The sequence below is a fragment of the Malus sylvestris genome, chromosome 8 (assembly GCF_916048215.2).
Source record: "Malus sylvestris chromosome 8, drMalSylv7.2, whole genome shotgun sequence".
In the NCBI taxonomy this organism is placed as follows: domain Eukaryota; kingdom Viridiplantae; phylum Streptophyta; class Magnoliopsida; order Rosales; family Rosaceae; genus Malus; species Malus sylvestris.
Genome location: NC_062267.1, coordinates 8,440,992 through 8,454,164, shown reverse-complemented (window position 1 = coordinate 8,454,164; position 13,173 = coordinate 8,440,992). Strand labels below are relative to the sequence as shown.

The following is a 13,173-nucleotide window of genomic DNA, read 5'->3' as shown; positions in this document are numbered from 1 at the left end:
AAAGGATGTTATATGGGTTCAGGAGAAAATGTGGAGCTCGGGTTAAATGTTCTTAATCAGTGCCACAGATACATTCTAAGTAATTGTGATGAGGTTAACCCATTTAGAAGGTAAGAACATCTAGTCATACGTCTTAATGTTTTATCAATTTTCTTTACTTTAAAAAATTAGTTAAGCATAGTTGGACCTGATTGGCTAGGCAACATGAGGAATTCTTGAAAAATCAACATTGTCGAGCAAAGTTGATTGTGCGACAAATCAAAGGGCTAAGCAAGAAGGAAGTTCCATAATGGTTTAAGCAACATGTGAGTTAATATAATAGTCACATTATTACTTTTTTTTTTTACATTTTAATTATGACGTGTTTATATTTGTCTTGTCAACTTTTATCCTTTTACTTATTACAAATTAATTCAAGATGTCATGCTAATGAAATCTTGATATCTAAAGACTTGCATTGGCTAGCCAATTATCCTAGTAGGGTTATAATGAAATATAAAAGTCACATTATTCATGGGTTCAAATTTCGTACAAAATATGTGGACGATAAGCATAAGAATCAAAATTGTGGTGTCTTTGTACCTGCAAATGTCCCTGGTGCAATTAGGCAAGTGAATTGTTATGGCAGAGTCATAGACATGTTTAAGGTTAGATATTATGGCCCTACCGAAGCAGGAGATAAGGGTCGAGCTGTGATGTTGTTTAAGTGCAAATGAGTTAATTGTGAAAGTCCAAGAGGTATGAAGATCGATCAATATGGATTTACTTTAGTAAACTTTAATCGATTGAGATTTAAAGAGGATCATTTCATATTAGCTTCACAAGCATTTTATGTGGAGGACACAATCAAAAAAGATTGACATGTTGTTGTTCGAACACAACCGAGAGATTTGTTTGACGTATTAGAGGATAATGATGCAATTGATGATTATATCATACCTGATTTGGATGATCGTGTACTTAACAATGAAAATTTGCATACAAGGGTTGGCGTGGAAGAGACTCCTTTTCGCGAAGTATTACCGTTGCCTACCCAATTCCCTGATTTTGTCAATGCCGACGATGACCTAACAAAAGATGAAATGGAATAGTTTTATTATTTACTTTATGCTTTTTAAGGATTAATTAGACTATATTTCAATTTGTGTGGTGACTTTTATTTAAAATATTTTAGTTAGTGTGGTAAAATTTAAAATGTTATTTAAAAACATATGGTTTAATTTTTTTTTTTTCACTCATGGCCCTGTCGGATATAACCGACACGAACGGAACAAAATTTTGGGTGGGATATTTCCTGCAACTTTGATTCAAAAAAATTAAAGGTGCACAAAAACCGACGGAGGAAAATTTTGTGGCAGTTTTTGGATATTTTTTTTTGTTATAACCGACACAAACCTGACATGCATATTAAATAGGCAGGCGTTTTTCAGTCAGGTTGTCGGATATAACCGACACCATTTACTTTATTGTCGGTCATAACCAACACTATTCTGACATTTATAAATGTACCATTTTGACATACATAAATGTGTTGTACTGACAGAAACATAAAAGCTCTGTCGGATTTTGATTTCTTGGCGGATATAACCGACAACATTTATTACCCTCAACTACTTCCCATTTTTACTTCAGCCTTTTCTTTTTTCTTTCCCATTTTCACTTTTGTTGTTCTCTTCCTTTCCATTCTCACTTCCAACCATTTTTACTCTTACCCAATTTCACTTCTACCCATTTTTACTCCTCTTCCCTTTTCTATGGAGGAAAAAAAGTAGGACCCGCAGAGCTGCTATTCCGAAGTAGGAAGAGAGACAACTTTGTCTATTTGATTCGATAGGGAAATGTGTTAGTGAAAATGCCACTGAATTTTCGTAATTGATAGCCTCGGAGGTTGAGGATCCAAGACATATTCCATTGAAGAGGGATTGGCGCTTGGTTCCTGAAAATGATAAGGAAGTTTTGAGGGAAAGAATTAAAGTATATATTTTCGTTTTGTACTTCTATATTTCAAGACTATATTTCGGATCTGTACTAACATGTTTGTTTTTATGAATATAGGGGAATATCATTTTTCTTGATGAAAACTGCGACAAAATGCCATTGATTCATAACACAAATCTCCATGTTGCAGATCATACATACAAGGAATACCGTAATTGTTTAAAAGCGGAGTATTACACCAAAAGACAAGAGCATGAGCGCTTAGAACCTCCCTCTGGTGTGGATGGTGGTGAGTGGGCCAAGATGTTAGCGTATTGGGATAATCCTAAAAAAGGTAAAAAATTAATGATTTGATATTTGGTATTGAAATATGTTTGTCTTATAAGGTTTTTCTTTACTTTTCAGGAGGTGGTAGAGAAAAAAAGTATAATCAGGAGTTAAAAACGATGAACCATACAATTGGTTCAAAAACGTTTGCTCGGGTTTGCGAGGAACTTGTATGTGTCGCTAATTTGTAATATATGTAGTGTTTTTTATTTTTGTATTTATAATCTGGGGTTAATATGTATTTGTTATTTTCTTTTAACATATTTAAAGAAGAACAAGCATGGGAAGGAGCCGGATCCCATCTCTTTTTTTCGAGCTACCCATACCTGTAAAGATGACTCTTGGATTGATGAATCGTCACAGCAGATAGGGTAAATGATTTATAACTCTATTCAAATTATGACTATTTGTATTTAATTCTTATTTATCTTTCTATTTGGATTGATGAATTTGTGTTCTAACACATTATTTAAACAATAATATTGCATTTGTTTAAACACAGAATATGTGTTTTTATGAACCTTGTTTATCGTTCTGTTTGGATTGATGAATCTATTTTTATGAATCTTATTTATTTTTCTATATTTCAACTCTTAATAATCTTTTATTATTTTGTTTAAATATTATATTGCAAGACATATATGGGGAGTCAAATTCAGTCAATTGTGGAGTCTAGAGAAAAGGACACCTCTGAGGTTAAAATATAGATTTATGTTGAGCAGATGGGTTCTGAGACTAGAAATAGGGTTTGAGGTTATGGTCATGGGGTGATACCAACGATGGTGTCATATGCAAGCTTTTCAGGTGCTAGGTCTTCCAGGAAATCATCCAGGGGTACATTGGCCAAGGTGGTAGCCGAGAACAACGAATTGAGGAGGAGGGAGGAAGAAGCCTCCAGAAAGTTGGCGGCGGTAACGGTTGAGCTTGAGAATTAAAGACCTTGCAGCAGCAGGTAAACCAGCAGCAACAGGTGATGAACCAGCAGATGATGAAGCAGCAATAGCAAATATTGATGTTGCTTATTCCGCAACATCTGCATAGGCCACCACTCAGCCTTCAGGCATCACAACATTCGGCCCCTAGTCAGCCACATGCACCTGCATATCCCTTGCAGCATATGCATTTTCAGCTGCAGTATCCAATGCCAGTATATCTACCTCAGATGGCTTCTCCCGGTGACTCACATATTTATGCAGGTGTTTTCAATAATGGATTATCCCTAGGTTTGTTTTTCGGATTGCTGTCGGGTAGTTTTGATGGGGATGTGATGAGGTATTTGGGAGCACATGAAGGATTTGCATAAGGCTTTGGATCACAAGGAGGATCGGCATAAGGCTCTGGAGCATAGGGAGGTTCGTCAGAAGGCTCGGGTTCTATAGAATAGTTTGTTGGTTTTCCTTACGGCTATGTCTGACACTTTATCTACTTCGGCCAAATGTTTTTTGTCTAGTTATGTATTATGGTGGATTCAGATGACCGTATTGTAGGTTAATTTATATTTAACGTCTACTTTATGTGTTATGGCGGATTCAAAAGACATTATTGTATGTTACAAGCTTTGTTTATTTTATTCACTCTTTAAAATATTTTTTATTCATTCAGTAAAATTAAAAAAAAAACAGAATGTTGTTTATTTTTTTAATTATTAATATTTTTCTGTCGGTTGTGACCGACGGACAATAGTAGATTTAATTTTTTTTTAATTTTTCTATCGGTTAGGACCGACAGGAAGTTGATGTGAATCCAACGATATTTTTAATTTCTTGGTGGTCAGGAATGGCATTAATTGATAATATCCAACAGTAGTTTAATATTTATTGTCGCATATATCCGACACAAGTTCTATCGATTATAGAGTGTTTGCTGTTAGAAAATTAATTTCTTGACACTGGCAATTCTGTCGCTTAGTATATCCACCATTGCATCCATTTTCTGTCGGATTTTGCTTAATATTCTATAGTAATGTTGGTCTTCGCCGGTGGATAGGGCAGTCAAGGTAAATGTGGATGCTAGCTGGAAGGGGGTGAACGGGGGTTGCCATGTCGGTGCAGTAATTCGTGATTCTGCTTCTTGTTGCTTAATGGTAAGGAGAAGAGAAATTTGGGCACCCTCTGCGATGATGGCTAAGGCGAAGGGGATTTTGGAAGGTTGTATGGTGGATGGGCAGCGGGGTTTTGAGCGGGTTATGGTGGAGTTGGATTTGAATGAGATTATCACTTGGCTAATGAGAAATATTGAACTGAGTAATTGGGAGGTGTTCCCAATCTTGGTGGAAATTCGTAGGGTTGTTGTGGGTTTCAAATCATGTGACTGGTCTTGGGTTCCATGATCAGCCAATGGAGCAGCGGATTTTGTGGCGTCGCATGCTGGAGTGAAGATGTGCAACTCTGTCTAGGTCCATCGACCCCCATCTTCGTTTGTCAGTGTGCTTAACAAGGATGGTCTCCCTTGCCCTCCTTCATAGTTTTTTTGTATAACGAGCTATAGGTGACAGGAGAATGTCTTCATGTCGTAGCTTTACCTATTTCTCGTTGTTGTTTCTTATTGGCCCGGGGTGGCTTTCTATACTTCTCTGGCTTTGGCCTTGGTTATGCTATTATCTAGTCCCCCCCCCCCCCCCCAAAAAAAGAATGGAAAACATAAATGCATCTAGGTATTCTCCTACTTGAAAGATGAAAAAATCAATGAGAAATGAGATTAACATGTGATTGTTTATTTCATACCAAATTCTCCATATCCTTATTCTGATAACTTGGTAAGTAAACATGCCCAAATAAATAGGCATGTCCCAAGTGTTTACCATCAAGAATCGAATGAAAAAAATAAACCTGAACTCAAATAAAGTGTTAACATATTCGGAATTAAAATTGGGAATTGTTACTGGTATTCCAAAAATCTCATTTTGCACTCTAAACTTTGTATAATTAGAAAGAAAAATACATTTGTGAGGAGTTTAAATGAGATTTTTTTGAGTGCTAATAACAGTTTTCTTAAAATAATTAATTATGAAAACACATCAATATAAAAATAAATTACCTTTCATCATTCAAAATTGAGAAGGCAATTTTGGTGTAAAAATTTGAAATCTATTCATGCTTTTACATTTTTGCCTCCCACATTAGAGCTATACTACCTGTTGAGGAAGGGTAATGGTGATGACAAGCAATCGCTTTTACTATTCACTCTAAAAAGGCAATTGCTCTAGCAGCCCAAAAATGAATCTCGTATTATCCTTTCATGCTTTTCTATTCACTCTAAAAAGGCAAACTTTTGGAGTAAAGTGGCAATTTCGAAAAGAATACTTAGTCTATCAATCACGTATTATCCTTACGTAAGTTGAGAAGAGTATTAGTGTGTTTAGTAGTGTGCATCAGTCTATTCAAAATGTGACAAATACTTAGGTCCACCTCAAGACAGATAATTATCTATTAGATAATACGTGGCTAACACTTAGGGTGTGTTTCTTTGACGTCCTTAAGTTTCACTAGAGTAAACTGACTTATCAGTCCGTGTTTGGTGCGAAAGGAGACTAACTTTAATGAGGCTAAGTGCACTCATGCCAACAAAATCCTTCGCTAGATATTCTTAGCGAGACATCCCCCCCCCCCCCACCCCCCAACAAAACCCGTCTCCTAACACCTGCTTTGCTTCCATTGTCCTCATACCAATTGCTTCGTTTGCTTTGTCTGCTTTGGCAACCTGCGCTGCTTTGCTTCCCCAACCCACCGCTGCAACCCAATTCCATCAACTGGTACAATCTGCTAAATTCTCATCTTCCTCGTTTAATTTCTTCTCAAACCTCTTTGGGTCGGTTTAATTTCTTCTAAAATCTTTCTGGGTCGGTCTAATTTCTTATGAAATCTCTTTGGGTCGATCTAATGAATCTCTTTGGGTCAGTCTGGTGAGGCTTTTCATTAAGATGTTGTGTTGACAGTGATGTGCCAAAGGCATAAGGCGACTCACCAAGAAGACTAGGGCCATCAAGACGCGACTCCCCAAGAAGACTAGGGACATTAGGAGGAGGGATGAGCAAATATCCATCGGTTATGGGTAACCGTAGTTACCCGTCCGAATTTCACGGTTACAATTATGGGTAACCGTTTACCCGTGAAATTTATATGGGCGGTTATGGGTATTAACTACAGTTATAAACGGGTATCCATTTACCGTTTATTTTAATATATACATAAAATTAAAAAACAAAAAACCTAAGCTAAGCTAAATCACAACATTCACGTTCCATAGAAATTGCATGTTGATTATAACATCCATTTCAATTATAACATCTAGTGCTAATGCTTATTGATTCCAGTGCTAGTGCTTATAACATCCAGTCTTAGTGCATATTGATTATAATATACTCAACCTAAGATAATGACTACCTTGACTTTTAGAAGCTTTACTTTGTAATCGTATGAATGTCATAATTGAAGACTTGCTTGGGTATAGAAGAAAAATATGTTTGAAATACATGAATTTTCTTTCCAATATGCTTGCTCAAGTAACGAGAGGTATTTTGTTAGTAATAGATCAATTCTTAGCAAATATATCATATTACCTTCATTGATAACAGTTAAAAATATCATTCGTAAATTATTATTTCAATTATTGGAGTTGTATACTGTTACGGTTAAAAAAAACATGTAAATAGGAGAAAAAAGGGGTAAATGGGTTAAAAAAATGTGTAAACGGGTATACGGTTAGGGTTAAATAGATACGCGGTTATGGGTATGGTTTACCATTTATATATGGTTACGGGTATGGATATAACCGTTTAGGCAATTACCCAACGGGTAAACGATTATGCGGGTATGAGTATAAACAGTTATGAGTAAATAACTGCGATTACCTACGCGTCATAATCATTGTCCATTCCTAATCATGGGGCGCCTAACCAAGCACTTGGTACGGCTAATTTGCATCCCAGTAAAACCCGATTTTGATTTTCATTGATATATTCTACTTAGTGATTTCCCCTTCTGGTATTTTGCAATTTAGGATTTCATTGTGGGTTAGATAATTTATGATGTTGTATGGAATTAATTTCTTGTGATTGTTCAAATTGGGTCCTTTTTTCACTGATTTTTATTACTCTGTTTTTTAGTTGGATACTATATCAAACGCTTTACTATGTCAATCTAATTTAGTATAGTCTAAATCAGTCCAGCTTAGTTTTTGAAGTTAATCTAGTCAGAAATTATCCGATGTAACAAACGCACTCTTATTAGACAGATGACGCAACTCGAAGTTCTTCTTGTGTAGAAGAAAGAATTTGTCCCCACCCTAAGAAGCACCTTCATGTCCACCCTAATCGATTTAAACCAAAACTAAGTTTAGAATAAGGAAGAAAGTATCCTTCAATTGCGACAGATTAATTCGTTTGTTCCTTTTATTCCAAACCCCGAATTGAAGGGTTGATTATTCCTTAGGGTTTGGATTATTTCAACAGTTTGATTTAATCCAACATATGGCTGTTTTGGTTTGTTTTTTCAAGGCACATGTTAAGAGTCTAATTATTTTGCAAACTAAGAGATGACTATTCATCTCACTTTTTAAAAAGAAGAATTTGAAGTACGATTGGATAAAGTTACATATTATCCTATCTGTCAACCTCATATTGTTGAATTGGCTACTGCCATATATAAAGACCAATTGGTTGACAACGAATAAATTCAATCGCTTTTTCTGTTTTTTGAACTGAATTAATAAAATACGGCTGCATGACATTGAATAAATCCAATATATAATTATGAGAAAAGCTCATAAAACTCTGTTAAAAGTGAGACGCTCCATATGAATTTTTTGTTATCTTATGTTTCTCACAATATTTTAAAATGTTAGCACGGTGATATTGTAAGGTAGCAAAAAAATCCACGAAAAGTCAAGAGTCTCCTTAACATTTCTCTATAATTGTTCCCATTTATGCATGAGGCTATATATGCCAGTTTAATTACGTATAAACCCTCGTACGGGCTTAAAATAGTGTTTGCCTATAAGTTTTGATTAGACGATGCTTATTATATAAAAACACTAATAATATTTTTTTCGTTGAAATCACTGCACATAATCGCCAAAAACTTGAAGAATTCTGCAATGTTATGTCACCCAACAGTTAGAGATAAAGATCAAAATATGCATCAGAATCCGAAAGGCATGATTAAGCACGCAAATGAAAAGACCTTTGCATCAGTCAAAATAAAACTCAATCAACTAAAAATCTATGATCAGCATAATTAGTTGAAAAAAGAACAAGATTGTTTGACGCGCACACCATAAACCTAATGATAATTAAAAGACCTTGGCAGCGGTCGAGACAAAATCTTGTTGCAGCCACATATACATCCATGATCAGTTAATTATTGGAAAAATAAGCAAAGTTTCTCAAGGAACTATATTTACACCTCATAGCAGACGCATCAGGTTATTTATTTATTTTTAAAATTTTCTTATTGTTAAAAGGAAGGGAGAGAGTTCGAAACTATTACAATAATTTAGGAGATGAAAAGTTTCGAACCGGGAACACATAAGTGAAAACCCAACACCTACTCACTATTTCACAAAAAAAAAAAAAAAAACACCTACTCACTAGAATATTACATGCAAACACATCAAGATAGTTATGAAGAAATACTTGAGAAGGCAACGTTCATTTTTATTTTATTCATAAAGTAAACCTCAAAATATAAAAGTCGGTCCGCTTTAAATCCAGAAATTGAAAACCAACCTATAAACCTGAAAAATGCCAATGTTCTGACTTTTTAACCCTCACGCTTCACTCTTGTTATAAAAAAAATTTAATCTAAAAAAAAAAAAAAAGCTTAACTTCACAAGAAACACAAAATTAAGTAAAAATCATAACGCAAAGCAAACAAATATCTTAAATAAAAAAAATAAAAAAATAAAAAAATAAAAAAATAAAAAAATAAACCATCAATTTCGAACCCAAAACTCCACATTTAGAAGCAAAAACTAACAAATGAAGCTTAACCTCATAAAGCAAAGCAGACCTAAATCTCCAAAAGGAAAGCTGAGCTGGGAAACACAAATTCATCACCAAACCATACACTGTATGGATGAACCATTCGAAGAAGTGCCGAGCAGAGGAGATGTAGTCTTCAACTTAAGAGATGGGTGAATTGGGGTTTTTTGTTAGGGGTGTGCTATCCACACACCCCATTTTACTTCTTACACACCTCTTGTTAATTTCTATCCATTTATTTTCTTCAATTTATCTGATCAAACGGCCAAAAATTAGAAGGATGTGTGAAAAGTAAAATGGGATGTGTGAATATCACACCCCATTTGTTATAGGTGTGGGATATCTTGTTCTTAACTAGAATAGCTATACAAGGTTAATTTTAAAATTATTTTATGCTGATGTCAGCATAAAACTACGAAACCCTAACGGAAAGGGTTTGTGAAATGATTTTGAAACATCAAGGGGTATTTCTGTTACTTTCAAAATTTGAGAGGGTTTTATGAAAACTCAAAAAATCTCAAGAGGTGTATGTGTCAATATTGCATGTAGGAATATATTACATACGCAAGAGCTTCATCAAGCTGGATATTGGTTGCATAAAATTTTGGAGGAGATTCTAGTCATCGAATTTTACAAAAACAATAAAGTATTACGAACTGTATATTTATTGCATGCAGAAATATATTAATACAGTAAAAATATTACAAACCATTTATTTATTTGCTATAATTGATTGACTATCCATTGTAATTTTATTGATTTTCTTATAGAGATTATGTTTATAAAATATTTTGTAATAAGAATAATTTGGATCATAAGCAAAAAGTCTCGTGAATTAGCCACGAAGTTTTGTGTGGAAATTCCTCTACAGTTCTTGTGGAGTCAGTCATCTCTCTAAATAGTATATGGAAGCTTGCCGGATTGTTGTGTTACGTTTGGATACTATTAAGACTAGAATTAATCATCAGTCCGACTTCTACAGTTAAAATAGTCAATTAAATACGGCTATAATTAATTAATTCGCCTAATTTCTGAAGGACCGGCTCAGCAATTCAGCATGGGCTATTATCCACACGTTGGAAATTTATCTAAGGGGAGGTTGCATGCATATTTCCCGGAAGATGAGTTACCATGCAGAAACACGCATACACGAAAGCTGGCGTTATAAATACCATGACTACTACTCTCAAAGCATAACTCAGAAATCTCTCTCTCTCTCTCTCTCTCTCTCTCTCTCTCTCTAGCTGATCTGATGGAAAGAAGCGGTAGAGTAGAGCCCCCCACAGTCTTTGGAAAGATAGTCACAATTCTCAGTATCGATGGGGGCGGAATAAGAGGCCTCATTCCGGCAACCATTCTTGCTTTCCTCGAATCTGAACTTCAGGCATATAAGACTTTCTCTCAATATATAAAAGTTCTTTACCATCTGTGTTATAATAGTACTTTTAAGTGATTTATTTTCCCAATTAAGTACTAATAAGATTAATGTCATTGGTGGTACTGCAGAAGCTGGATGGTGAAGATGCAAGAATCGCGGACTATTTTGATGTGATTGCAGGAACAAGCACAGGTGGTCTTGTGACTGCTATGCTCGCAGCCCCAAACGAGAATAACCGCCCACTGTTCGCTGCCAAAGATGTTATAGACTTCTACATTAATCAATGCCCTAAAATCTTCCCCCAAAACACGTAATGCATGCTTAATTAATTACATGTTAATTATGTCCACTTAATTAATTTTTTATATTTTGGATATTCATAATAATTTTTGCTCTAATGGTTTAAACGACAGTTGGCCAATTTTTCCTAATACGACAAAGATTATCAAAGCTCTAGCAGGACCAAAATACAATGGCAAGTATTTGCATCGCTTGATTAGGGAAAGGCTGGGCAACAAAAAACTGCACGACACGTTGACTAATGTTGTAATTCCCACATTTGACATCAAGAATCTCCAGCCAGCTATCTTCTCCAACTTTAAGGTAATTCACCGTCTTTGGTATATTAACTAACTCAAATTTTTAGTATATTCCAGAATATTTTATACGTCAAAATATTGTAAAAGTTGTTCACGACTAAAAATTATTTAAGCAAATTACTCATATATATTGTAATATAATATGATGTGCTTATTTTTGTTGGCAGGTGAAAAAGAAGCCATCATACGATGCCTTACTCTCTGACATATGCATTGGAACCTCAGCAGCACCAACTTATCTTCCAGCTCATTATTTTGAAACCAAGAACGCTGCAGGCAGAACTAGGGAATTCAACCTTATAGATGGCGGAATGGCTGCAAATAATCCGGTATATGTGATAGGAGGAGTTATATTACCAGATTGTCAATTTATACCGTTGATTTTAAAAGTAAACTTCGGGATTATAAAAAAAATAACTTAAACACTTAAAACATTTTGTCCTTGCAGACTTCACTTGCTCTTTGTGAAGTTACAAATGAAATAAGGAAGGCGAATCCAGACGTCTTTCCTGTGAAACCTATGGACTATGGGAGATTTCTAGTGATATCATTAGGAACTGGTTCATCAAAAGCTGAAATGAAATACCAAGCACGCTCTGCAGCGAAATGGGGCCTGTTGAATTGGTTAACCAGCGGTGGCTCCACCCCAATCATTAATATATTCAGTCAAGCAGGCGCCGATATGGTTGATCTTCACCTTTCTGCAGCTTTCCAAGCCCTTCATTCTGAAGAAAATTATCTTAGAATTCAGGTACTGAACTCGTCATCCGAAATGCATTTATCCATAGATTCATCACTACTACTTTTTTAGAATAATGTTGTTTAGACACAAAAATCTGACATCATTTCTGATACCAAACGTAGGATGATACCCTTCGTGGGACAATAACTTCTGTGGATAGAGCCACAAAGAAGAATTTGACCAATCTTGTGAAAGTTGGTGAAGGGCTATTGAAAAAACCAGTTTCTCGGGTTAATTTGGACAGTGGCAGGTTTGAGGCTACTAAGCATGAGACAAATGCAGAGGCTCTTACAAGGTAAAATATTTATCATTAAACCAAAAGATTTATATATGTAAATGGTGATTAGTGAAAAATCGTAACTTAAATACTATAATTTTCAGGTTTGCTAAACTACTGTCGGAAGAGAAGAGGAGGCGCCAAGCAGGGTCAACCAACGGGCATGCTGAAAATAATTACTGATTAATTGTTACCCTAAGACCATGACAAGTCATTATTCTTTAAATTATACTGTCTGGTAATGTAAATTGTAATAAATTATGGATAGTTCAAGGGTATTGGGGCAAATGGCCACCATATACTCCATCTTTTAATATTTGTTTGTGTTCGAATAAATCCCTGCTGGGATATCACAGATCTCTCTGTAATCGATATATTCATTCTTTTGTTAATTTGTTGGTTGTTGGATCCTCAATAAAATTAAGCTTTCATTTTAAAAACACGGACTACGTACAGTCCTACAGTTCTTCATCATGGTGTACGCAAGAGTATTAAAATATACAATTACAAGAAGCAGCCATCCTATTCAGGCAGCATTATGTATATATTTCGAGGATATTAAACCGAATATGCAGAGTGAAATGATGAGATTTTGGATTGATTTCTCAACTCTCACATGCAGCTATTTCTAATATCCTTAATTCGGTGAAAATCTCCTCTTATTGTGTGGCAGAACACGGACCTAAAAGATATGGATTAGCGTGAAGTGGAAAAAAAATAGCATGAATACGATGATAATTGTAGTTTATTGACATGAGAGCAAGTCCACCGGAGTGGACTTTGCCCAGGACCCAGCACAAAACAGGGCCAGCACCTGTCTATCAAGTCCACCCCTTCATGTTGACTGGTACCCAGCCCGAGCTGGGTTCTGGACCAGCCCAAAAGAGACTGAGACAGAAGCCGGGGAGGTGGCCTGGCGCGTGCGCTTCACGC

At 35.5% G+C, this 13,173-nt stretch overlaps 1 protein-coding gene across 2 annotated transcripts in view; it reads left to right on the top strand.

Annotated features, from left to right (window-relative positions):
- The window catches only part of LOC126631564 (patatin-like protein 2), a 39,608-nt gene extending 26,928 nt beyond the window's left edge, over positions 1 to 12,680 (top strand). The window contains exons 1-7 of one of the 2 annotated variants that reach the window (XM_050301685.1): positions 10,435 to 10,628; positions 10,751 to 10,932; positions 11,036 to 11,225; positions 11,389 to 11,550; positions 11,670 to 11,972; positions 12,086 to 12,258; positions 12,345 to 12,680. In XM_050301685.1, the coding sequence (XP_050157642.1) occupies positions 10,497 to 10,628; positions 10,751 to 10,932; positions 11,036 to 11,225; positions 11,389 to 11,550; positions 11,670 to 11,972; positions 12,086 to 12,258; positions 12,345 to 12,423 (1,221 nt within the window). In that variant the 5' untranslated portion in view covers positions 10,435 to 10,496 and the 3' untranslated portion in view covers positions 12,424 to 12,680. Of the gene's footprint in view, positions 1 to 10,434; positions 10,629 to 10,750; positions 10,933 to 11,035; positions 11,226 to 11,388; positions 11,551 to 11,669; positions 11,973 to 12,085; positions 12,259 to 12,344 lie in introns of those variants that run through there. The other variant, XM_050301686.1, reaches the window with a different exon arrangement.
- The last annotated feature ends 493 nt before the right edge of the window (positions 12,681 to 13,173 follow it).